The sequence below is a fragment of the Mustela lutreola genome, chromosome 4, assembly GCF_030435805.1.
Source record: "Mustela lutreola isolate mMusLut2 chromosome 4, mMusLut2.pri, whole genome shotgun sequence".
In the NCBI taxonomy this organism is placed as follows: domain Eukaryota; kingdom Metazoa; phylum Chordata; class Mammalia; order Carnivora; family Mustelidae; genus Mustela; species Mustela lutreola.
This window is the reverse complement of record NC_081293.1, coordinates 153,387,798-153,415,699: the sequence shown is the minus strand read 5'-3', so window position 1 is coordinate 153,415,699 and position 27,902 is coordinate 153,387,798. Positions and strand designations below refer to the sequence as shown.

The 27,902-nt window shown below is 38.1% G+C and overlaps 1 protein-coding gene across 1 annotated transcript in view; it reads left to right on the top strand.

Moving 5' to 3' along the window:
* The first annotated feature begins 11,608 nt into the window (after positions 1–11,608).
* Positions 11,609–27,902, top strand: part of SKAP2 (src kinase associated phosphoprotein 2) — a 190,708-nt gene continuing 174,414 nt past the window's right edge. Inside the window, exon 1 of the mRNA XM_059171411.1 lies at positions 11,609–11,729. Coding sequence (XP_059027394.1) covers positions 11,717–11,729 — 13 coding nt within the window. The 5' untranslated portion in view covers positions 11,609–11,716. The remainder of the gene's footprint in view (positions 11,730–27,902) is intronic.

Sequence of the window (27,902 nt, the reverse complement as noted above, 5' to 3'; positions counted from 1 at the left end):
AACAAGCACATGAACCTAGTAATGTCCACCCAATATTTCTTAATAGCCCCTGAGATGGCCAACCTAAATGATCTTGCTTACTGAAAACCATGGCAATATTTGAGAGGATGAGTTTCCAGTCATAAAAGGAACACAAATAATGAGATGTTTCTTTTGCCCCACATAACCTGAAATATTAGCCACGATTCCCTGCAATTGGTGAACCCTGTATATTCACTTAGTCCTCCAATAGGATGCTCAGTGTATTTCTATTCTTAGTCTATTTCCTATCCTCATTGTATAAGAAGCTTATTAAAATGTTTATAAACTAAAAGCTTAAGCCAAAATTTTGACTTTGTTTCACTGAACTCTTAAATTCATGTCTCGTCTTTTCAAGATAATTTTTCTATCCTCCTCCCTCAAGACTGAAGAGTTTGTGTCAGACTAAATACATAAACTTCGCTTAAAAGTGTCTGTTTTGAGGGTGCCTGGGTGGCTCAGTCAGTTCAGCATCTGCCTTCAGCTCAGGTCATGACCCCAGGGTCCTGGAATCGAGTCCCTGTGTGGGGCTTCCTGCTCAGTGGGGAGTTTGCTTCTCCCTCTCTCTGCTCCTGCTCCTGCTCCTTGCTCATGCTCTCTCTCTCTCTCTCTCTCTCTCTCTGTATCTCAAATAAATAAAAAAAATCTTGAAAAAAGTGTCAGGCCAAGACACATTTTTGTATTCCTGTTATTAAGAGTGATACGTAAAACTATCAACTACCTGAAGGAATTATTTTGTGAAGTGGTTACTGGGATAACTGTATGATAAACACATTATCATCAGAAGGGTAAATGCATCTCATTTTCCGTGAGCAGTTTATAGCCACTAAGAGATTTTTTGACCTCATGTCAGGTCCATCAATACTACCATCATTATCTCAATGTCAGATGACTCCACTCTGGAGTATTTAAATGACCTCCTAACCAATCTTTCTTCTGCACTCTTTAACCACCACCAAATCATTTCATTCATTGCTATCAGAGTAATTTTCCTTAAGCTGTCATTCCCTAGTTTAGAAACGTTAACGATTTCCTCATAGAATAAAGCCCAGATTCCCTACTTGGCATTCAAGGCTGTCTATTAGCTGGTATCACATCTATTTTCCACTTTCATCTTAATGCAGTAATATCAGGAAAGAGGTTAACTTTTCTTAACTTTAAGAAGAAACACTTTACATAAGGAAGAAAATGTCTCTTATTTTAAATAGAGACATCAGGTTTTCAATGGGTCTGAGGATTCTGTATCAGTTTAATCTGGAAAGCCAAGCCTCCCCTCTGCAATTTAGGTTCAGTAAATATTTATTAAGAGTCCTGTATGTGCCAGAAATTTGCACATAACCTTAACTTGTGGTCTTCAAGACGACCTTGCTGGGTATTACCACAGCCAGGATCCAGACAAGGAAGTTGAGCTCAGAAAAGCTGAAAAATGTTGCCCAGAGCTTCCTGACTGGTCAGAGTGGAGCTGGAGTTTGAACAGCATTCTCTTGAATCCATAGTCTGTGTTCTTTTCCCTTTAACGCGGCTCTAGCAGAAAAGTTCATCAGAGCGCTGTTTCGGTCCATCCTGGAGCCTTCCTCTAGCCTTCTTAAGCGATCTCTCCACCAGGATGACTCTGGGAGGTGCCAGCACAATAAATGAACTTTTTAGAATTACAGTGTTCCAGAGACTTACTCTCATGTATGTTGGGTTCCAAACTGTCCTTTCTCATCGCATCAGAAGTACATGGTACATGATGGCAAACAGGTGTTTTCTTCTTGACATGGTGTTTTATTCTGGGTGTTTCAAGTGTGATGTGATAATGGAGACTACTTGCATTAGTACTGAACATGAAGCCCTTTACAAGGTCAGAGTTCACAGCCTTTAGCGCATTCAGTGGTGTTGCCAAGGATGCCAAAAGCAGAAATGAATCACAGGCCATGTATTCAAAGATATTTCCAGGTATTATGGCTTAGTTTAAGTTAAGGGTATCTAAGACATTTGAAAGATTTTATTCTGTTTTGGCTCCACAGGGATAGTTGAAATAGTCTTTGAAGGCTTGAGTTAATTGTAAGAGTTCCTTCTTCCTGCTGCCTCCCAAGTGGTCACATCTTAAGAGGATGATTGTTTTGTGAAGAGCTCTGTAAAAATAGAGAATGCTAATCATAGAAATACTGAATACTTAGAAGAAACATAGGCACTTGAGATGCATTGCAAAAATATTTAACTTGTTGAAGCCAAATTTCAAGTATATTTGTTTTTAGACTTCTAGACTATGGTTGGGTTTGAAATCTGTGTTTCTAAGCCAAAAACATCATTTTGATAGGAAACTCTTTTTTAATCCCCCCGAATGTTTCTCCTATGTAATTTGTATATACCTCTTTCAAGAACTGCAAAGGGTCCGACATTTTATTCTACTTACAAGCCAATAAGTTAGCCTGTCACAGTTCATGGGTGCTGGCAGAAGACATGATACTCCTAGATCAGAAACCAAGGACATTTTATTACTCACAGCACTAGCAGTAGCCAGAGTATCAGCATTTGTGTCAAGCCCCTGAGCCCCAACTTCTGCTGGGCAGTGTGAAGAGGATCAGGTGACATCTGCATAAGCAGTGAGGAGTATTACTCGTGAGGAACACTGAGTGAGGGAACACAAGTTGTTCATAATGGGAAGTTAAGCACATCTGCCTTTTCCTCCAGAGAGAACCATTATCTCTATCTTCCAGAGCTGAAAGCAAGCTTGCCCTTTGCTCCAATGCAATACATTATCTGATTCTCATCATGCTATTTGCTACACATACATCCTAGAAAGGAGAGTTTGGAACAAAGGCAAGTCAGTGTTTCTGTTTCTAAGATGTGCACAAATGTGAGAAACTCTTGGAGAATTTTCTCTCAACACTCAATTTCTGGGGGCACCTGGCTGGCTCAGTTGGTGGAGCATGCAACTCTTGGTTTTGGGTTGTAAGTTTGAGCCCCATGTTAGGAGTAGAGAGTACTAAAAAAAAAAAATCTTTAAAGGGACACCTGTGTGGCTCAGTCGGTTAAGCATCTGCCTTTGGCTCAGGTCATGATCCCAGGGTCCTGGGGTTGAGCCCCACATTGGGCTCCTTGCTCAGCAGGGAGCCTGCTTCTCCTTCTGCCTGCTGCTCCCCTGCCTGTGCTCTCTCTCTCTCTCTCTCTCTCACACACACACACTCTCTCTCTCTCTCTCTGACAAATAAATAAAATCTTAAAAAAAATCTTAAACAAACAAACAAACAAACAAAACAAAAAAGCAATCAATTTCTGGAGTCCCAAGAAACTTTAGGATATACTATCAGCTTGACATAATTGGGTAGTAATAAAAGTTGTGCCCTGCGATTTGAGTGGTCCTGTCCCTCAAATCAACTATGTATCACTGCTTATTTCACCATTATAACTTAAATCCTTTGACTCAAACTTTAGGTCTACAAATGAGCCCTTTATCTAATTACAAATACTGCTAGGAGTAGTTCCCCTATTATCCCTCCACACTTTAGTAAATAGAGGCTGGGTTTTATGGGGGAAAAATATTCCTCACCCTTGAATTAAAGACATGTGATCTTGGGGCACTTGGCTGGCTTAGTCAGTGGAGCATGCATCTCTTGGTCTCAGGGTTGTGAGTTCAAGACCCACACTGAGTGTAGAGATTAACTAAAAATAAAATCTTAAAAAAAGAGAAAGAGACATGAACTTGCGACTTGGTTTTGTCACTGAGTACACTGGCCCTCAGTTTCTCTGTCTGTTAAATATTAAAAACTAGAAAACCATGGAGAAATGCTTTAAAAATTCTAAGAGAATATGCTTACCAAACAAAAATTCGGTACCTGTTTAAACATAAGGATAAATGTGTTTTCAGATATGTGAGGTCTCAACAAAAAGGATGCTCCTGCATCCTTTCTCAAAAAAATATGGAAGGATATGCTCCATGAAAATGAATAGGTAAAATTGGAAAGAGGAAGGCATGAAATAAAAAAGATAAGGAATCTAACACAGGAAGGAGGCAAAAGGAATTCCAAAGATGAGGCAGAAGGAAGCCCCACAGTGGTAGGTATCAAGAAATCTAGAAAACAATTCTTCCCAATTGTAATGGAAGAACAGAGTTGTTAGAGAAGTCTCCAGGAAACAAATTAAGTTGAAGGATTACATGAGGTGTTTGACCACATTGAGGGGTCTTTTCAGTTCTACTCGAGAGTCTGAGAATGAGTTGATGATAGGTATATAGGAAATCAGGCAACAACAACAACAAAAAAAAAAAAAATAGAGGAAAGTATAAACTTTTAGGAAATAAAAAGTTCTACAAGAAATATAACATATTGAATGACTGAGCTGGAAACAATACTAATAGATTCATAATAAGGTAATCTTCTATTATGGGTTTAGCTTCAAACTATGCTGTAGTTACATTGGGAAGATGGAGAAGGGGAAATATGTGTATGTTTTTGGGTGTGTGTGGGGATGTGTTAAAAAAGGTAATTCCTCATCTCCCATAGAAGAAAGCAAATAATGTTTAAAATACAAAAATCAAGAAATAACAGCATAATCACATTATTTGTCAAATGGATGTAAACACCACAAGAGCTGGAAGGAGTTACCACAGGGAAACAGGAATGGGGCTGGGAAGGCATGGGCAAGAGGACGGCTTTTTGTCAAGTTTTAGTTTTTAAATGATGTGCATGTATTACTTTGATCAAAATTAAAATTAACAATGTAATGTATTCACTGGCCCATTGCCAGTGAAATGTTTAGCAGAGATTAGTTGCAATTAGAAATGGGATGGAGTCTAGGGGAATAAAGGGGGCACATACCACAAGCAGAAGGTGATGCTATTAGGAGAGGTGAGAATTATATTTCTGCCTCTCTCACATTTTTTTTTCCCAGGGCTAACCTGGGCTACATCTTTGATCTCACATCGTAAACTATGTTAGTACATTAATCACATTTAAAAACTCGACTAACTTGTGCAGGACACCAAGGTCTGTATGGCGAGTGAGTGTTGCAGCTCGGTCAGTGCTATCATCTCAGCCCGATTACATTAATGCATCTTTGCCGAAGGCCTCATGCAGGATCCGCGGGTCCTCTGACTCACCGGAGGAATATTGCTGCATTGCTCACTGAGTACATGTATGGGTGGGAGACGGAGGAGAGAAGGATAGGTCTAGAATCTAACCTAGCAGTCTCCCAGGTCAAGATGACTTCTGGTTCAACATTCTGAGCTGCATCGGGCAATTGTTTTTGTTCAATGTACATCATGCTAGTGATGCTTGCAGCTAGGACAAAGCTGTTGCCAGCTGTGAAGAAATTAGCTCGAACTGTTATCATATTTCTAGCTGACTCTCAGACGTCGAGCCTCTGGTGGGCTGCTCATCATGTGCTAATTGCATGGCTTCCCTTCTCAGGACTGTTCAGCTAATGTGGGTGTCGGAGCTCGGGGAGAGCTACGGCTTCTGCTGTTTGGATTATGGGCAGTTTGGGGAATCTCTACTAATAAGGTGGGAGGTGGATGGGAGGACAGGAGTGGTGTAAGGAAACTCTTCTTTCTTAGAGCTGTCAGTGGGGCACCTGGATGGCTCAGTTGGTTAAGTGTCTGCCTTTGGTTCAGGTCATGGTCCCAGGGTCCTGGTTTCGAGCACGGAGTTGGACACCTTATTCAGTGGGAAGTCTGTTTCTCTCTCTCCCTCTGCCTGCACACTCTCTCTCTGTCAAATAAGTAAGTAAGTAAGTAAGTAAGTAAATAAATAAATAAAAATAGTCCTTCCCTTAAAAAACAAAACAAAACAAAAACAGAGTTGTCAAGCTTCCACACCGTCTTTTCTGTTTCTTCAATGAAGTATCTGAGCATGAAAACTATTATGCACAAAACACAGTGCTAGACACTGTGGGGATACAGAGCTACAAAGACATAACCCCACATCTCAAGGACCTTACAGTATCAATGGAGAGACAGAGGCATGAATACTAATTATAGTATCAGGCAGAACGCTCTAAGAGAACATCATCTCTGTAGTCAGCGTATCTTGATTTCAATTCTCCGCTTCCTAACTGCATGACTTTAAATGAGTAAATCTTAAAAAGAAAAAAAAAGAATTATTCTTGTAGAGGCCTCTATAAGATGGAATAATAATGGTGATGACTGAATGAGTTAATGCTTGCTTAGCAAATTGGCTGGCACATGGTAAGGCCTCGATAATAGTTATAGTAGTAGTAGTAGTAGTAGTAGTAGTAGTAGTAATGTTATTTTAAATTTTATTATAAACAAGCAAAATGTCATGGGAGCAAGGTGGAAGGAGAAAGTGGCAATGGAGATGAGCCCTGGAAGATGAATGGGAAGAAGGAACAGAAGGAAGGGAACAGTATTTCAGCATTTCAGACTCAATAAATGGTATGGACGATGACACAGAGAGATAAATGTTTTTGACTTCTTTAGGGACCAGGTATGCTTAAGGGATTTGTAGTGAGAGATGATGCTGGAAAGTGAAATGAATCCAAATTGGGATGCATCTGGAATGTCATGGGAAGGGGACTCAAATTTATTTTGCTGTTGGTGGAGGGAAATGTGAAGAAGCTATTGGTTGTTAACTTGTTGAGAGGAAATGAGGAGGGCGCTGTGAGCTTCTCTGTGGACACTGGAAATGTTCAGAAGACAGAGGACACCCCCAAGTGCCTATGAAGACTGTGGCACTCACAAATGTGGAGCCCAAGAGGAGGTCTGGATTATAAGGAAAATAATGACTTCTCTTTTGGAAATTGGTGATTGTTCTCAAGCTTATTAAAAAATTATTTTCTCGGGGCACCTGGGTGGCTCAGTGGGTTAAAGCCTCTGCCTTTGGCTCAGGTCATGATCCTAGGGTCCTAGGATCAAGCCCCGCATCGGGCTCTCTGCTCAGCGGGGAGCCTGCTTCCCTTCCTCTCTCTGCCTGCCTCTCTGCCTACTTGTGATCTCTGTCAAATAAATAAATAAAATTTTTAAAAAAATTATTTTCTCAGGAAAAGATTTCTTAAATCAATGATTCTATGAAAGCTAAAGCTTTGTGTAGCCTCAGAGGTGATAACATATGAATAATGTGATTTTCAAGTGGCTTCCTATGTGCCATGTTTGGAAGTCATAAATATGTAATGAATTATATGATTTCAGCGCAAAACTCCATTAGCAACATTATGCCAGATACTTTCCATAATCTTTCAACATCTCCTCACAGCTTGGTGGGGTGTTGGTATTTAAGGTATGATCTTAGGATCTTAATATCTAAGGAATGATTACTGATAATTTAGCAGAAGGAATATCTCTTCACTTTTGTGTTTATTTAACTTTGCCTTTGCTAGAATTACCTCCTATGCACATTTGAAGGATTTGTTACTGGCTTATCTATAAGGCATGCTTTAAGAGCTGTTATTAAAAATTCATATAATGCTAAATTTGGTTGAAAAGTCAGCAAACTGAATTTAGAACAAAATCACCCTCTTGGATGCAGTACCTAGGTGGCTCAGTCGGTTAAACATCTGTCTTCGGCTCAGGTCATGATCCCAGGGTCCTGGGATCCAGCCCCGAGCCTGACTCCTTTCTCGATGGGGGAGTCTCTTTCTTCCTCTCCCACTCCCCCTGTTTGTGCACACATTCTCTCTATCAAATAAATAAGTAAAATCTTAAAAAAAAAAAAGAAAGATGGATAGCAGTGCTTTTATTCTCCTCACCCACAGATTCTTCCTGAGATGTACGCTGAATTCAGTGGGTGTTGTACTTGCCTCAGACTGGAAGGGAGGGAAATAATAATTCACTTATAATTATTTTGGCTATTCATTATTACCGTCCTGGTTAGGATGATTTCTGTGAACACCACTAGCTGTTACCTTGCACTCTGAAGGTTATAGGAAGTTGAGTTAGTTGGTCAGGAGTTCGGACAAGGAGGTTTAATGGAGCTGAGTGGTACACCATTCTTACTGAGAAGCATATGCCTACACCTTGAATCAGTCCTGTGAGATTAAATAAGTTTAGATAACAATCAGGTATTTTCCTACTAGCTCGCAAAACATCTTTTTCTTCTCCTGATATTTTTCAGGGCAGTGAGAAAACATCAGAGGACTTTACTCATTGTCAAGTATCTTTTTTTTTGTTTTTGTATTTGTTTTTTTAAGTTTCACTTATTTGAGTAATCTCTACACCCAACGTGGGGCTCAAACTCATGACCCCAAGATCAAGAGTTCCATGCTCTTCCGACTGAGCCAGCAGGTGTCCCATGGTCAAGTGTTTCTTATTATTTCCCTGTTGGGACCCTTCAGCTCTACAGTTACTGCAGGGTTGGACATTCACTCAACATTTTTTTTGGTCTTCTTCCTGTGTGTGAGGCACTGTGCCTGATGCTGTATACAGGAGGCTGCGGTAAACAGGGTCTCCGCTCTCATGGAACTCCAGTTTCGTCGTGGGAAGGCAAATCCTAAGGACAAAAAATTTTAAGTAAAAAGAAAAAAACCCAACAACAAGGTAAGACATAATGGCTAAATGAGAGGCTTCTTTAAAGTAGGGGGGTTTGGGAATGACAGCTCTGAGGAAGCATCACATGAAAGGAGACCTGAATGAGAAGCAGGAGCCAGCCTTGTGAGGGTCGGGGGAAGCATAAAACTTAGTCTGGTGACAAGAGCAGTACTAGGTGCTTGGTTAAGAGGTACAGCATCATTGATTTAAGGAACTTGTTACTAGATGGGATGAATGGAGAATTTGCATTTAATATGCTTTTAGAAGCATAAACAACTGCAAACTCATTTCCATACCTTAGGAAAAGAAGGGAGTAGTGAGGCAAAACATGGCTAGTTGATTTCCAAATCCTCTTCTCTCCCTCTTGGTAACAGCATATCTAGGTAGACACATAGCTTCAAAGTGTCGTGTCAGTACGGCATGGCTTATATTTGGACTGTTGTAGGAGAGAGAAATAAACTGCTCTCTTTTTAAATTCACCAATATGTTGGATCTTGTGATGCAGGTGACTCTATTTGCTGACTAACATTGGTTAAAATAATACATGGAGTAGCAACAAGATTAAGAGAAACTTTGAGAAAGGAAAAAAAGACCACTTATAATCCCGCTTCTCTAATACAACTATCTTCACACTTGTGTATTATCTTCTGTGCCTCATCCACATGTGTGTTTTTTTATGAAATTGGTATGTAATTGTTAATGTAATTTATGTAACTGTTCATGTGTTTACATGCCATTTGACATTCTGTTCCTTAAAGATTTAATCTTATGTTACATTTTTTAAAAAGGTATTATTTATTTATTTGAGAGAGGGAGAGGGGACTTAAGAGCAGAGGAGAAAAGAACATCAGGTAGATTCCATGCCAGTCGCAGAGCCCCACACGGGGCTTGATCTCATGACAAGGAGATCATGACCTGAGCCAAAACCAAGAGTTGTACGTTTAACCGACTGAGCCATCCAGGCACCCCTGTTACATATTCTTCTATGTTTTAATATAGGTGTCAGTTATTTTTAGCAGCTTTATATCATTATAAAGTGTTGTGTACCATAATTTATGGATCTATTCAAAGGGCAAATTTTTAAAAATTAGGTTTACTGGGGTGTTTGGCTGGCACAGTTGGAAGAGCATGTGACTCTTACTCTCAGGGTTGTGAGTTCAAGCCTCACATTGGGTGTGGAGCCTATTTAAAAATTTAAAAAAAAAAAAAGAAAGGTTTATTAGTGATCTCATTATTGATTTTTTTATTGTTGTTGTTGATTTTCTAATGAATCTGGTTGTGTCTGTGAGTGTCTCCTAAATGCTCAGCATGAGTCTGAGATATACACTTGAGAAGAGATAAGTATAACCCACCACTGATTAATGTTAGCTGGCATCATTATTTTTGTTATTAGGGTTGCTATTTTGTTATTAGGGTTGTTTTGTTAGCTGGCATCATTATTTTTGTTATTAGGGTTTTTATTTTGTTATTAGAGTTGAACTGCTTGTCTATCCCTAGAGATGAGAAAATAGAGAACAAGATCTGGTTTGAAATGGCAGCTGGGGCTAGCTGGAGGACAATGATGCAGAAAACCTTAAATGAGCTGTAACAAATCAATCCTCATGTACCATTTGTAAGACGTCTAGTTGTTAGATATAAGATTTGTGAGTTGTGCTTATTCTTCAAATATTCTGGGCTGGAATGCCAACTCAGCCTCTTCTCTTCATCTTTAGCCATGTCTTCTCTCCCGTTACTCTGACTGCTTTGCCCCATTTTGTATGGTTTCAGGGTCACTTGTGACCTTAATGTTTTATGCCCTAATAAAATCGAATCACTAAGAAGACCATTCTACAAAATGACTTTGAAATCTCTAATTTAGGATTGTTATAGCTAAAAGTCTAATATGGCATTGAGTGGAGATGGTAGGGTTCTCATTTGTGTGGGTTCTTGAAGGTAATCAATTAATGTGGGTGTATTTCTAGTAAAAAAGTATATTTTAGAGTTTTAAAATTTATTTTTGTTAAAGTGATATTTTAACTAAAATCGCATATAGGTAATATAATCACATTAATTCAAAGACCCAAAGTATAAAAAATATAGAGCAGTATGTCTCCCCCAATATCCTCATCTGCCCAGTCCCCCACTCCCATTGAAATTATCTGCTGTTCATAACTTCTTCCTTTCAGAGTTTTCTGATGTACATATAAGCAAATATAAATGTTGGTTCTATTTTCCCATTCTTCTGTATCTTAAGCATCTTTTGAAGAAATGGATTTTCAGTATATTTTTCAACACATAAAATTTGATAGTAGTTTCTGGCACTATTATGGGTGTGATTAAATTTCGAGAGTATGTTCAATGCCTAGAACTTAGAATTATTTTCTTTTGAAAATTCACTGAGGGGTGTGTGGGTGGCTCAGCCAGTTAAGTGTCTGCCTTCAGATGAGGTCATGATCCCATGATCCTGGCTGAGCCCCTCATCAGGATCCCTACTCAGCAGGCTGTCTGCTTCTCCCTCTCCCTCTGCCCTTCTCCCTGCTCGTGCTCTCTTTCAAATAAATAAATTCTTTAAAAAAAGAAAAAGAAAAAAGAAAAGTCACAGAAATAATACTATGAGTAAGCTTCATGTAATTTACGCTGCTAAAAACAAAACAAAAGAGCACAGTTAAATGGTCAGGATACAGCTGGAAAACTCATCAGATTTCAAACTCCAGGTTTTCACAGCTGTGCAGCACTTACAAACCAAGTGTTCATGTCACTAAGACAACAGTATTAATGCTGGGTATCCTACAAAAAGTGTCACACTTCAGGTTTGTACCTTGCCAATTTTGGTCTGGGATCAAAAAGATCTAAAGCCATTTGTTTTAAGAACATAGATGGCTGATAATATGGCTGTTAATATGATATTCTTTTGGAGGTAATAGAAACTCTAAATCAAAGAGGCTTAAATGACAAATAAATTTCTTGGTTCTTATAAACCTGAAGTCCTGTGGTAGACTGTGCTTCTGGACTGATTGATACAGTAGTTCAATTCACCAAGGACCTGTGTTCTTTTTGTCTTTGCTCTCTGCTACCAGTGGTGTCTACTTTATTTTCAGGCCGATTTTTCTCATATCTGTACTTACAGGTAGCAATTGGGATTATTTATTCTCCCAAACTGGAGGGGCGTAGAGTGAGGAGAAACCAGTGAGGAATTCTGAACATCCAGGAATTCTGGGGAAACACCTTTCAGTTGAGACTCAAGAATGAACCACCATGAGCATGCTCGGTGAGTTTGACAATGAATGGATAAAAGCATGTGAGCAAGTGTGCTTATATAGATTACAGTATATCTTGTTCAAGGTCAGCAGTTCTCAGCTGAGGCTGAACACTGGGATCACTGGGGAGACTAGAATTTAAAACACTGATACCCAAGTCCACTTTCCAGAGATTCTGATTCATTTGTCCAGGGCTGGAGCCCAGATATTAGAATTTAAAAAAAAAAATTTTTAAAGATTTTATTTATTTGACGGAGAGACACAGTGAGAGAGGGAACACAAGCAGGAGGAATGCGAGAGGGAGAAGCAGGCTTCCCATTGACAGGCGGCCCAATGTGGGATTCAATCCCAGGACTCTGGAATCATGACCTGAGCTGAAGGCAGATGCCTAACTACTGAGCCACCCAGGGGCCCAGATGTTAGAATTTTTAAAATGTTCTCCAGGAGATACTACTGAGCAGCCAGGACTGAGAACCATCTTCTAAGAATGAGAGAAGATTAGTGTTCTTAGGAAGAATAAAACAGAGAAGTCAAATATAGTGTTAAGTTTTTATTTTTATTTATTTATTTTTCATAGGTGTTAAGTTTTATTTTAATTCCTAATGCAATAATATTGGCAGATGATAAAACTGGTTGTTAAACAGCTCACATTTATTAGGTACTTTATTAACATAAAGCTAAAAACAGTCCATTATTCTAACTAAAATAAAGACAGAATCAATCTATGTTTTTATTTTGATAATAAAAAGAAGTTAGAAATGCATTACCCTCCTTTCTTTACTAACAGCATATTTGCCAGTTCCCCTAACTCTTGAGTCCAATCCTTCCCCTCTAATCCCATTGTTCTCACCTGAAATCAGCCCATCACAATCCTTCCCCTGTCTTACTGTGCAATCTCCTCATTGGATTTGGTATTTCTTGTGTCCACTCTTTCTTTCATAAAGCTTCTAGATCAACGACTAATAAAGCTAATATCATATCAATCATATTATCTCTCTGTTGAAAAAAAAACTCCAATTCCTTAGCCTGGCCTCTATGGTATGGTCCAAACCTACCTTTTTTGTCTTATCTCACACTTTCCCTTTTCATTTACTCATGCTTTAGTCAAATTGAATTAGTCACTATAACATAAACATACCTTATTTACCCACTCTGCCTATAGAACCCTGTTTAAACATACCTTTCAATATAATATTGTATGGTAATTCAACTGAAATATTTCCTTCCTCAAAGGTCCACAGCAGCTTAACTCTGTGGCCCGTATTTTGTCCTACGGTGCAATATAGTGATATGTGTACATGACTTACCTTACAGACTGACATCTTTGTGTCCTCTTTGTTTATATTTGTTGAAAGGATGAATGAGCTTTCTGGTTTCTTCTCCTTATGAGCTTTAGACTAGTTCTGCATGTTTCTGTCATTCTAGACTATTTGAATGAGTTTAATAGGAGAGACTGGTGATAGAAATGTCTCATGTCTCAGCTGGTAGCTTGGCAATGTTTACTGGTTTCTGACTAGTTCTATAGACACTATTTTTTAAAGTTTTATTTATTTATTTAAGTAATCTCTATACCCAGTGTGGGCCTTGAACTCACAACCTCAACATCAAGAGCTGCATAACCTTCCCACTGAGCCAGCCAGGTGCCCTCTCTAGTGACTATTTATTGAATGCCTGCTGTGTGTGTGCCAGGCAGATAGATGTAATCTTTAATTCCTATAGCAATGATCTGATTTTCATCTTTCAGATGTGTATTCTGGTACTCAGAGTAACTAACTTCCCCAGGTTCTGGCATAAATTGACAGAGCTGAAATGCCAGACTTGCTCTGTTTCCCTCCAAAACTATACAGTACAGGGCTACAGCTAAAAACAGAGATGGTGGCTAGGTATCAGGCCACTGATTTCCCCACCCTCTCCCCCCAGCACATCCAGACAAGGTCAGGTTTCCATCTGCTCATTCATACAACAAGTCTATTCTCACTCGATTCCCAGGTCTACTAGGAAAGCTACTTCTCATCCAGCTGCATAATCAAGCAAAGAAAAGCCAAATCTGCATTTGATACTTCCAATCTAACCCAATCCAATCCTGCAGAAACCATCAGAAACCATTAGGATTTAATAAAAGGGACTGAGAAGTATCAAAATGAGAGAATACAGAGCTGTTGCTGAGAGATGAAATTTCATGGGGTAGACAAAATTGGTATGAAAGCTCAGCCTATGTATTCAGTCTTTCTCTTACTTCTTACATATTCATAGGACATAAAGGTTGTTCCCACATGACCTCAAACTTTCCGTTTCAAAGTGAATTTGAATTTGAATTTGTTACCTGACTATTCCCAAAATAATCAGATTTGTTTTTAGTCTTTAAGATGTTTACTTAACATTTTCACTTCTCATCCACAGACAACCTTCCAGGAAACTATGAACATCGGTTGAATAAACATAATTCTAGTCCTGTAGAGTTAGGCCTAGAGAATGAAATTTAATAGGAATTCGACAACATAGTTCTAAAGCTGTTACTAGAATTGGGTTATTATTTGGTTCAGTAGAGAAGAGGACATCCATTTTTCTTATTCAAAGGTGTCCTGCAACTACAAATTGCTATCCTGAGTCACTCACATGAAGGCCAAGTGTGAACCCAAGAGGTAACAGTGGCAGGGAAAGAGCTTCTTTTTTAAACATCTGAGTGAGAACTATGGGCACCAGTTTGTTTTGACAGCGTAAGGGACATTGGGAGCGGCAGTTCTGACCATCAGATTTTTTGTAGAGGAGAGCTGTAAATTTAACCCTCACATAAGCTTCATCTTCTTTCTGGATGCTCTATAGAGTGACTGGCACAGCTGAGGTCAAGACTAAGCCTAGCAGAGTCAGAACCATTCTCTATCAGAGATGCTTTTTTGTCTCTCAAGTAATAATACACAACTAGACACAACGGCTACCCAGGGACCACAGAGATTTTGTGATGAGATATGAAACTAAAAATAAAGCATTTCCAAGAATTTCTAAAATACAGTAAGTGTGCATTGTTTGCAGTGTGCTGGTCCTTTTATTAGTGGATACCTGTATTTGTCTCCATAACTGTTGGCTAATGAGTCCCAATTGACATATATATAGAAGAAATATCAAATTGGTCATAAATGTGACTTTTACTCTAAGTTGGAGAAAAAATTAGGTGACCAGAATAGTAGACTGATATTTAATACCTACGAGGGTCTGTGCTTGCTTCGGCAGCACATATAATAATACCTACGAGGGTCTCAATATTTACATCTTTTTAAAGAATTTTCTGTGGACTTTACTTTTGTCTTTCCCAATTAGCCTGAGAGTATAGGTCAGTGGTTAGATAATGTTACCATAGGCTGGAAGTTAAAGGTCAATTCCTAGCACAACATGGAGTTACTGTTGAGCAACTTCAAGTCTCCTTATTTTTGTTTTTTGATTTATAAAATTGGGATATCTTATCTGTGATAAGATTTCAGAGCTGAAGCTGTAAAACTAAATTTGATTAATAACCAATAAATATGGAAAGGCTCTGAGCCTTTAACACGTTATTAAGTGCATTTATTTATAAACATGTTTCAAGAATAGTGGAATGTAAGTAAGTACAAAACTTTGAGAATGCATTTTGGAAATACCTATTAAGATTCAGAGTAATTACATTGGGGAAAGAGAAAGATACTTCTACTTTTTTTCCCTACTATATACGTTTGATTTTTTTTTTTTTTTTTGCATGAGAAGGTGTTACATTATCACTTTTAATTAAATATTTTAAAGACTACTGTGCCATTTTTAATGTAGGAATGCTCTGAAGGGAAGTGAATCATTATTGTTTGTCTTTATTCCTTAGAGGTGATGAAGACCAATTGGTTACAGAGTTCAGGTATGATTTTTATTTTATTTTATTTTACTTTATTTTATTTTTTATTTTTATTTTTTTTAAAGATTTTTAAAGTTTATTTGACGCAGAGAGACACAGTGAGAGAGGGAACACAGCAGAGGGAGTGAGAGAGGGAGAAGCAGGCTCCTCGCAGAGCAGGGAGCCTGAGGTGGGACTCAGTTCTAGGACCCTGGGATCATGACCTGAACCGAAGGCAGATGCTCAATGACTGAGCCACCCAGGCACCCCTGATTTTTATTTTAGAATGGTGTCATATTTTTTTAATATATTTTTTTCATTTATTTATTTTCAGCATAACAGTATCATTATTTTTTCACCACACCCAGTGCTCCATGCAATCTGTGCACTCTATAATACCCACCACCTGGTACCCCGACCTCCCACCCCCCTGCCAACTTCAAACCCCTCAGATTGCTTTTCAGAGTCCATAGTCTCTCATGATTCACCTCCCCTTCCAATTTACCTCAACCCCCTTCTCTCTAACTCCCCGTGAATGGTGTCATATTAATGGCTGAATGTGCCATGATGACAGCTTCATCATAGGCCACTATGTGCTGTATTCTGAGCATAGAACATAGTAGATCAAGTAAAAATGCTTCTGGCCAGCCTCAAAGCACTTTTGAGAAATACTCTTTCCATTTCAAATATCTTCAAACTGTAGTCTAACTATTAACATCAGGGAGAGCAGCATGAAGAACTGGAACAAAAACTGCTTCCAAATCTTTATGGATAAGGTGGTAAGGGACCTTCCTAAAGTTTACTGTTATAGGAAGTGCTGGAAAATCTTGAGGGAAGAGGGGGAAAAAGAAAAGAAAGAAAAAAATTGAAACGAACCTAAGAAAGGAGCAGTCTTAGCAATCTGGCAGTAATAAAATATTTTAAATTGTTGCTTTAATTTTCTTCTCTGAAAATACTTCATGCTGGAAAATTCTGCTTTCACTTTGTGTTTCCTGAAAGTTTAAATCATCCTCTATTAGTGGGGGGGGGCACTGAATTAATTTTTCATATAAAAAGCTTTATAACTTTTTTTTCTATTTTAAAACAAGGTATTTTTACCAACACTCTAATTTATTTATTTTGCACAGGACATACAAAATGCAAAGTTAGATTGTATTAACAATATGTGAATGTTCGATTTCAGTTAAACTTATGATCAATAATACACTTTCTTTGGTAAGTTAGTTGATCAGATCATGCTTTACTTTTAGCTAACAGGGCAGTGGATTCTGTAGCTGAGCCCATGAGAATATACTAATAACAATTACTATTTAATTTTTATATACTGCAAACCCATTTCTGGCATGTATGAAATAAAATAGGTATAGATTAACCTTCCCATTGGTTGGAGGTTGAAGCAGATGGCCAATCTGTTCAAATTCAGATAATGCCAGAATTAAGAAGAAAAGTTTTCTCAAACCCAAACAGAGAAATAAGGGAGTTGAGACTTTGTAGCATACAAGAACTTTCACCCAGAAGAGAGGAGTAAAGTTGCCAGCAGCCTGTGACAAACAGAAAGTAGAGCTATGGTCTTAAACTTGTTTTTTTTTTTTTTTTTTTAAACATTCTGCAGGATTTCAGAACTTCGTGCTGTCATTGATTATGTTTGCTGTTATTCCTAGTCTCTTCCTAATATCTATTTCCCTCTTCTTCTAGACCAACAGAATTTTTACCGGAGTGTGTATGTCAATACTTTACACTCCCAAGTAAATACTTCCCAGACCCTTTTGGCCTTGTGTTACCATGTAACTAAGTTGTGGCCAATAAGCGTGGCCACACGCTGCGGCAGCCTGAGCACCACACCACCCAGGAAAGTCTGGCTAGACTTTCAAACGACAGAGAGAGGAGAGATCATCGTTTGTTCTGATTAAGCCACTGTACTTGGGGCTTTCTGTTATTCCCAGTCAAATCTAACTCTGCTGAATACACCAGCTTTTAGGTTCACTGAGTCCTTGTTGGGAACAAACCAGTACCTACTTAAAATCCAATTAAAATGACGTGACTGTCTTTGCTTGTTGTGGGTAACATAGATAAAACAGCAAAACAAACAAAAATAGACATCACAGTGGAAAACATGTTCTACAAGTCAGTTGAAAAGTGAGGCCAGGGCTCCTGGGTGGCTCAGTGGGTTAAGGCCTCTGCCTTTGGCTCAGGTCATGATCCCAGAGTCCTGGGATCGAGCCCCACATAGGGCTCTCTGCTCAGCGGGGAGCCTGCTTCCTTCTCTCTCTCTGCTGCTTCTCTGCCTACTTGTGATTTCTGTCTGTTAAATAAGTAAATAACCTCTTTAAAAAAAAAAAAGAAAAAAGAAAAGAAAAGTGAGGCCAGAGTTCTTCTCCCAGTTGTATCATTGATTTCTACTATTGCCTAATGAAATACAATAAATATATACATCATAATACATACAAATTAGCACGATTGTTTTCAGGAGTGTGTGAATAGTCATTTCAGTGTGTAATGTCATAAGAGCACATTGACTTTTTAAATATAGATATAAAAATATTCCCATTCCAGATTTTTAAAGTCAAATTGAATACTAGCCAAAAGGTAGCTAAAGAAGATCTTTATTAAACGTTAAAAAAATCTTTAATTTTTTAAATCTTTATTAAAAGTTTAATCTTTATTAAACGTTAAAAAAAAATCAAACCTGAAATTCCTCCTCTTTCCTACCCCAACCACACACTTCCCTGCCTCACTACACACACACACACACACACACACACACACACACACACACACACTCAGTGGATGGTCATGCCTTGTTCTCAGAGAAAATGGATGTCTCCAGATTGAATGTTTCTCAATTTTCTAATACCGGATCTCCAAACTCACCTGTTTATCATCCTGGCCTCTTTTCCTCTTGTTACAATAGAAGAGATGTCTCCCTTCCTATCCAAGGTAAGTTTCTCCACCTGCGCTTTGAGTCCCAACATTCTTGCCTTCTCAGGAAATGTATGCTATAGATTATCACCTCTCTCTCCTGTATCTTAAATATTTTAAATATCTTCTCAACTGGATTTTTCCCCTCTGCTTATAAACAAGCCCGGTTCACCCACTAAATGAAAGTTTCCTGGCAAAGGCTCTCTCCTCCATAGTGTTTAGGTGAACAATGTCAGTGCCTACCACTGTGATTCTCTCTTTTCTGTACTTGTATGACTGACCACAAGGCTGGGAGACAGGTCTCCATATTTAAACAGGCTACGACCAAGTCTTTTGGACTGAGGAGATAGATATTGTTTCTTTTAAGTGGTTGCATATCTGCTCCTACCCATTTTATGTGTTGACTTCCTGGTTTAATTTTCAGAGGCAATCTATTTTCTCAGTTTCCTTATTCCTGTAGAATACCTCACCATGGCTACCAATATACAGTGCTAGTTTTCACAGTATTTTTCTATATAAAGGAATGCCTCAAAACCAATATACATGATTTTACTACACAGAAAAGATCAGGTTTTCATCTTAGGTCTTCAAATTTCACATATAAAACTAAGAAGTGCAATATTAACTGAATAGTTCCAATGGGGAAAAAAGTTACTTCTAATGGGCTTTATTGAAATAATTGGAATTTATATCAAAAGTTTATCAAGATTTCCTGTTTTACAAATCAGCATTTAGCGACTTACACAGAACCCACTGCCACAGAAGTTAACAATATGGAGCACCTGGCTGACTCAGTCGATAGAGCACATGACTCTGGATCTTGGGGCTACAGGTTCAAGCCCCACTCTGGGTGTACAGGTTACTTAAAAATAAAATCTTAAAAAAAGTTAACATTTGCAATAGAACTAGAATGAATATTTGTAGAGAAACAGTAAATGTTTTCTATTTGTTGAAGTGTTTCAGGATTATATGCATCAGTAAAAAGAAATGGAATGTTTGACCCTTGTGGAAAAAGATGTTATAGCAACGAGAAAAAAAAGATGTACTTCTGATTTAAGCTGATCAGAAGATTCTTTATGTATTTTGGGAGCACACTTTCATTTACATGTTCCCAAATACCAGTGATGAACCAGGCAGCAGGAATGGCTGACTCACCTAAATTTTATGATGGCTTTCTGATTTGTTGCCACTTAAAGCAATCACATAAGGACAGCAAATCCCCAAAACATCAAAAACTGTAGTACTCAAAAATTGCAGTGTTATTTTCCTACGGATGAGCCTTCATGAGTGCCAATAATAAAAGATGGTCCTTGGGACGCCTGGGTGGCTCAGTTGGTTAAGCAGCTGCCTTCGGCTCAGGTCATGATCCCAGGGTCCTGGGATCGAGTCCCGCATTGGGATCCTTGCTTGGCAGGGAGCCTGCTTCTCCCTCTGCCTCTGCCTGCCTCTCTGTCTGCCTGTGCTCACTTGCTCTCTCTCCCTCTGTCTCTGACAAATAAATAAATAAAATCTTAAAAAAAAAAAAAAAAGATGGTCCTATGATTAAACTGGATGGTTTTCATTTAACCCACACATTGTAAGTCTTAAGTGGCATTTTTAAAAGAGAATGAGCACTGCATAGGTAACACATTCAAAGGCTCTCACTATCAGAAATAAACAATTGAAAATAAATTTCAATGAGAATTCACTCTTAAAAAAGCAAAGCCTTTTCAAAGACTGCAGCTGGGTTGTTTTTATGCATTTTTATAGGACCACAACATAATTTTAAAAGTCCCAAACAAACACTATGCAATTCAGTTTTAAAAATTATATATTTATACTTGGAATGTTTCGAATTCCACTTATGGGAATTTTACTCTAAGCATAAATTAAAAAAATGAAGTCATTTTGGCAATCAGGAAGAACTTTAGAGATTTCTAGATGATTAATTAATGAAATGGTGTCTTCTGACCTCGGAGTCATTCAGGGGATGAATATGAGACTATCCTGGAACAAGTTTATTAGTGAGTGGATGATAAGATCTAAAAAACAGACTGGAAGGCCAATTGGCATGAATTTGGAGATGGAAAGAAACTCAGGGCAGTTCATCAGGGCTGGACTAACATAGTTATTGCCTTTATAAATAAAATGCTGTTAACTTACATTCATTATTCAGTATGGAATTTAGAGATGATGGTCTCAGTAGTCTTTGCCAGGAAATGTGTTTGAAGTACGAGAAAAACTATTTAATAGTTATTTACATTAAGGAAACTCATGTCATATGTATTAATATGTTTCCTACAAATAGTCCTATTAACTAAAATCATATTTAGTTGGTAGTATGATTACATATGTGGGTTCTATTATTTAGAAATCTCTTACTCAATTTGTAGATTTTACAGGTGTGTATATTAGTTTCCAATTGCTGCTGTAACAAATGATTACAAATTTGGGGGCTTAAAGCAAAGCGAACGTATCATCTGGAAGTCAGAAGTTGGAAATGGCCTTCAGTGGCTGGAACCAAGCTGTCAGCAGAGCTTCAGTCCTTCCAGAGGCTTCAGGGAAGAATCCTTTTCTTGCTTTCTCTAATTTCTAGAGGCCACCTGCATTGCTTGGCTGGTGACTCCTTCCTCTATCTTGAAAGTCAGAAGCACAGCATCTTGATATCTCTCTATGCTTCTGTTGTCACATCTCTCTTTCTCTGACCCTCCTGCTTCCCTCTTGCAAGGATTTCTGAGATTACATTGGGCCCACATGAGTAATCCAGGATAATCTCCCTATTTCAAGATCCTTACCTTGATCACCTTTGCAAAGTCCCTTATGCCATGTAAGATTACATATTCACAGGTTCTGGGATTAGGATGCAGACACCTTGGGCTGAGGGTCATTATTCTGCATACTGCAGTGTGGTAGACTGGATTATTATTCCAACTGTTCATTCTCTCCCCAGAAGTAGCATTATACATCCATACTCTTTGCAGTAATTTTGCAGTGTCTCACTATGGTTAAGGAGTATGTCTCCACAGCTTGGCTCTGAGATTGACCAGGCAACTTGCTTTGGCAAATGAGATTTTAACAGTTGTGATACAATCAAAGGCCTGAAAAGTGCTTGTGACTTGGGCCTGTTTTCTTGTCTCTCTATCATTGCCATAAGAACATGCCCAAGACAAGGGTCATGTGGCATGGGACTGAAGTGCTCTTCAGCTGACCATATGCCACTCCAAAGATATCTGAAAATAAATAATAATAATATAAATTGTTGTTTAAATTCAGTAAATTTTGAGCTAGTTGTGCTTCATTTTTGTGGCAAGAACTAACTGGTACAGTGGAGTTCTTAGATTTTCCTCTTTTGTGATCTTCTTCTCCACTTATGGTTATTTCATTGCTAGATAGCATTTATTCACCATACTTTCAACAATTATTTAACTCCTAGGTCCCAGGTATTATGCAAAGTTCTGGGCAGACAGTTGGAGGTTAACCCTCTGTGCTCCATTCATGTGGAACTCATTGACATTCCTAAAGGAGAGAAAGGTCAGAAGTAAGAGATGAAACTTGAGGTTATTCTGTGATTGAGATGGATAGCAAAGATTTGATTGACTTGATTCATCATGGCCGATCTAGACTGATGTGCCCTTAAATAAACAAAGTTTTATTTAGTAGCTAGTTTGTGAGTATAGTAGGTGTTAGGGATAGGTACCAGAAGAAGATACAGACATTTTAAAAAAATAGCTTTTGGAAATTATATTACTGATAATGGTGATTAATGGTGATAATGGTATATTACTGACAATCCATTATGAAAAATGATAGGTTATTGAAATCTTTGTGCTCTCTTCAATTGGATTGTGTATTCATAATGTAACTCTGATTTAAGAAACATAATTATTAGGAAAAAAGTTTAAGACTGTTAATTTAAGTTTGGGTAATGTCTCTTGATTTTGGTTATTTATACTAGTGCTTCTCAAGGTATCTACAGTGAAAGAACATTTATTTCAGTGTTCCATACAAACACTCTTTCCTAACAATATATGGCTATATTTTATCTGAAAATATAAAAATGAAGAAATATAATAAAAGGAAGCATGTAATTTGGGGATGTCTCAGGAAGTCCTTTTGTGTGTGTGTGTGTGTGCTGGCAAGTTAATTTTTCTAGATTTTAAGAAGTATACATTTTGATTGTATTGCATAAAAATATAAGAATACTTTTACCTTTCTGAGAAAAAATTAAAATAGCTATTACAAAAATCAAATGCTCATGGCAATATAAAGCAAACTGGCTGGAGAGGAATCCATTCTGGCAGTCCTTTTCCTCTTATAGATGGTTCTTGGGGGAGGCACAATGTTTAAAGTGATAGTATGGTCTCAGGGTCAAAGGAAAGAATGAGAACAAGGCGGGAGCAAGTTGCCAACAGACAGCAATAGATCTTCAGAATGCTGAACGAATGGACTGAGGGACAGCAAAGCCCAGCAGTATAGAAAACTGCATAATTCTTTCTATCCTTCATTGTGCCATTGACCCAACTGCAGCAGGCCACAAACTGTGAAGGCTGGGTAGATGTCAATAGTACTTTCTTTGCTTAGCAAAATTTAGTCCATAAAATCATGTTAAAGTAGTCATCCAAATGGAAAAAATATAAAACGGCAAGAACTGAGATCCAGATTATTAAGTAAAATGTTATAAAATTATGCTTTTGGAGATGAGGGTAAAAAATTACCCTCAAGGATGCCTGGGTGGCTCAGTGGGTTAAACCTCTGCCTTCAGCTCAGGTCATGATCTGAGGGTCCTGGGATTGAGCCCTGCATCAGGCTCTCTGCTCAGCAGGAAGCTGCTTCCTCGTCCTCTCTCTCTGCCTGTCTCTTAGCCTACATGTGTGATCTCTCTCATTCTGTCAAATAAATAAAATCTTAAAAAAAAAATTACCCTCAAAATTTTGTATTATGAAATGGGATTGAACATGGATTTGATGGATGTATATATTTATATGTATATATAATACCCTGCATTTTTACATATGTAAATATAATGTTTCTTTTTCTATATCTTCTCCATCTCTTTCCTATTTAATCTTTTTTTCTCCAGGTTTTATTGAATTGTTTATGTTTTTATTATTAGTTTGTAGGAGTATTTTGTTTTTTACTTTTTGACCCCCTTCACCCATTTATCTTTTGAGTTAATATTTGCCTCTTCTTAATCACGCATTGAATTATTGCATGTTCAGTCTCCTGCTTTGGTCCTGGCAGAATTGTATCTACTCTACAAGCAATTATTAACAGGCCATGTTTACAATACTGTGAAGAATCTTATTGTTACATAGTTTTTGAAGCCGCTTACTTCCATTTTCTCAAAGCAAATGCCATGGCTTCAGTGTTGTATTTATGCTTTCTAAAATATAATACTTAATAAATCAAGTTTCTTATTTCAGGTGAGGAAATAAAATTAAATAATTTTAATATGAGAGCTGGAGTTCTTATTTAATTCTTGGAGAGTAAGACATCAGCATAGAATCCAAGATATTCTTGTGGTCCATCACTTTATCTGGTGCACCTAGGTCATTAAGAAGCACACACCTCAATGTGTTAATAACCTTATTGTGGTAAACATTGTGTATTATATACATATATTAAATCATAAAATTGTATACTTTAAACCTACACCACATTATATGTCAACTATCTCAAAAAACCTAGAAAAATTAAGAGAAATGATAACAATACGAAAGCACATAGCTCACCTACTTGTGAGAGGATGAGGAAAAACGTGCTTAACTTTTTTGTCACTGCATTTAAGATTGTTTATACTTAAGTGGTCTTGCCTAGTAGGTTTCTCAGTTCATTTCTTTTTTTCAACCAAAGCTGAGATAGATGAGAAAAGGACAAAAATAAAAGGGATGGGCTGGGGAAGGGATGGGAGAATTACTGAGTATAGTAATATACAATGGAAATTATAGACAAATATAACAAAGCAGTGCTTCAAGTCCTGTAAATTTGTTTTTCCCTTTCTGTTTGCTTAGTAGTGGGACACTATGAAAAAAAGGGGGAATTTCCTTGAGAGTTTTAAAGTTTATTTAATTTTACTCTTATTAGTCTTAGAGTAGTCATTTGTAAAACACTACTGTTTAATATTGACAACTTTGAAAGTCACTGAAAAAAATTAAATGGCAATTTAATGTTAACAGCTGCTTATGGTTATCAAATCCATCAAAGCCCTTCATGAATATATTAGGCACAAACCCACAGAATTACTGTTGCTGAAGACAGCTTGGTATTTTCAAATTGCCTAGTGAGAATAGATGTACTATAATAAGAAGGACTCTGATCACAATTTACTGTTTTGTCTTTATATAGAAAGAAACCTTGGCCTGTTTCTAATTATTTAATGTTCTAAAATCTTTGCCAACTTAGCTATAAAATGATTCTAGAAGTGTATCTGAAAATTATCTTTCCTTTAAATTTGCGGTTTTTGAAAAATAGCTACAATAACAAAACGGAAACAAAATAAAACTCCTGTAATAAAAATAATTAAAATTGAATAAATAGTTCACATGTAGCCAATTAAGACTCAGAGCCCAAATGTGAGTCTTCCAAAGTTTTATTAGTAAGGCAGTCATGTTCTTCAGTTTCATTCTTCTAGAAAAGTATCTTCTCATTAAATGTTGGTAAGGATGTTGTTGGAGTTGTGGGGACCAGGGCTATCCTAAAGAAAGAGCGGGGCATGAAGCATAAAATATACCTATAAAGACTTTGCTTGCTTTACACAGCTAGTCCTGAAACCATTCCTTGGAAGATCTATGCAGCTTGCCTTCTTTCGAGGTGTTTTAAATTCCAAAACACTGTTTCAGTTACCTTTCATCCAAAGCCAGAGGGTGCTTAATCCAGGAAGACCCGACTGCTTAAATCAGTCTAGGCTGAGGTACACAGATGGTTACCCAGCCACTCTCTTAAGTCTCTGATTGATGGAACTTCAGGGAGTGCAGGCCTGGGTCATCCTTGGGAGTAGGGTGTCCTGGGAAGGCTTAAATTATGCTGAGTATTTTTTTTTTAAAGTACTCTAAACACCTGGTGTGGGGCTCAAACTCATGACCCCGAGATCAAGAGTTGCATGCTCTACTGACTGAGCCAGCCAGGCAACTTTGGAAAGGCTTAAATTATACCAGTAACCTTGCAAGTTATCTCTTAGGTTAAGCTCAAGGATAATTCTCTGTTAAGTCTCTTCTGAGCCAAAAATAAAGTGGAATCTTCAAGTTTAGTCAATTGGGACTCTGCGGTAGAAAGTAAAGATTTTGAGGAAAAGAATTAAGGGGGGGGGGAAATCAAAAGTTCTTGTCTCTTTATGCACCTGTTCATAGGCTAAGTTAACCTCAACCAAACCACAGAAGAGTAAAAGAGTTTACATGGAGATGAGGTGGTCTACATTCAATTTTATATACTATAAAGAGTGAGCATTTTCTTGGCATGTTCTCAGAGTACCTACTCTGGGGACCAAGCCTGATTAGTAGAAGGCAACACAGGAATATGGGTCCATCCCTTCTCTGGAGACCACCTGAATTACAGCACCAGATTATAAATCAAGATTGTGAGAGTAAGAGCCATAGTCCAAGAGGGCTAAAAGTAATTAAAAAAAAAAAAAAAAAGTTCCTTTACTGAAAGTAGGCAAAGTAAAAGACTTGGTGTCAGAACCCAGGCAGGAGAAACTCAGTTATTAGAACTAGGATATGAAGCCAGAACCAGATTACCACCAGAGCTGACCTTACAATGGTGATATCTCTAGCACAGAGATTCTAGAAAGGAGAAATTAACTTCACTTAAAGGGAGAAGGCTGTTACCTGGGGAGAGAACCAGGCAGCACTTGAGAAGTCTAGAATGGACCTACCTTAATCCTAATTTGTGGAATCCTAAAGACTGTTAAGAACTCAAACCTGGGGGCGCCTGGGTGTCTCAGTGGGTTGGGCATCTGCCTTCAGCTCAGGTAATGATCCTGGCTGGGGTCCTGGGATTGAGTCCCACATTGGGCTCTTTGTCAGCAGGGAGTCTGGTTGTCCCTCTGCCTGCCACTTCCCCTGCTTGTGCGTGTGCTCTCTCTCTGACAAAACAAACAAACAAACAAACAAAAACAAAACAAAACAAAACAAAACTCAAACCTGGTCTGTATGAAGTTGCTTATTGTTCTCATATTAAAATAACTGGTCAGGGCAGCAAAATCCCTGGGCACATGTTTGTGTATATGCAAATGAGATGGAGAGCAAAAGAGAATGAACATGTTTCCTTATCTTGTTAATAAAGAATACTAACAGGATTAATAATAATTATGACCTAAAAACTAGAAATACAAGTTAGTGAACTGCATCTATCAGAATGTGCTGGTCTTGATGGGGTTTCTGTGTCATATCTTTTAAGGTTAATTCCAGTGAGAATATAAATTTTTTTCTGCTGGCACCACACAATGATAAACTCATACCTACCAGCCCTCGAGGATTCCAATAAAGAGAGGACTAAGAATTTAGGAAATAAAAACAAACCTTCATTTTTGAAAATTCTTAAAAGAGTCCTTACTAGATGACTTGACACAATGGCTTCAAAAAGTTTTAAAAACATATTAGGCTGCAAAATAAGTGCAAGATTTCAATTGCTTCTTTTGTCTAGTCCACTCTTTACATAGAATAGTACAAGTGTGTGCTTGGTGGCTTTGCAATCTGTCAACCTACTTGTCCTGGAATTCCCTCTTATGTCTGTTTCTGGCTGGGGTGGGCCACAAAAGAGATATTTATTTATTTATTTAAATATTTATTTATTTATTCTTTTACTATGTTTGGTTAGCCAGGATCTAGTACATCATTAGTCACAAAAGAGATTCTCGTGTGAGGTTTATACAACCTGACACAGTTGTCACTATGTGGCTCCTGTACTGTTGCTTGTCTGCTGGTTCACCTGACTGGCCTGCGACACTGAACAGTCCAGAAAGCCAGGTAGGGCAAACTGCTCTATCTTTTGCTGGATCCTCCCTTGAGTTCTGACTCTAGAGTCAAGTGTGGGTTAACTCTGTAAGGAAGGACCCTGACTTCTGCGGGACATCCATACCATCAGAATCAGAGGCAGCAAGAGCTACCTGTGGTTTCAAGTGGGCTCATGAACATGGCCTGTGCTTCTGCATTCCAGCTCATCATGAACCTCCTCTGTTTTCCCTTCCTGACTCCCTGCATTGTGAACTTCAAGCTCTGGGAACAAACGCAAAGGTAATAGATAGTTTTAGCACATTCTTCTCTCTACACACCAGACTTGGTCTGTGGGACCAATACAATATGGCAGCAGCAAAGGGATGCCACTTCTGGGATTAGGTGATAAAGATATTGTAGCTTCTGTCTTGGCTGGGCTATCTCTTGGATTACTTGCTCTAGGGGAAGCCAGTTGCCATGTCAAAAGGACATTCAAGCAGCCC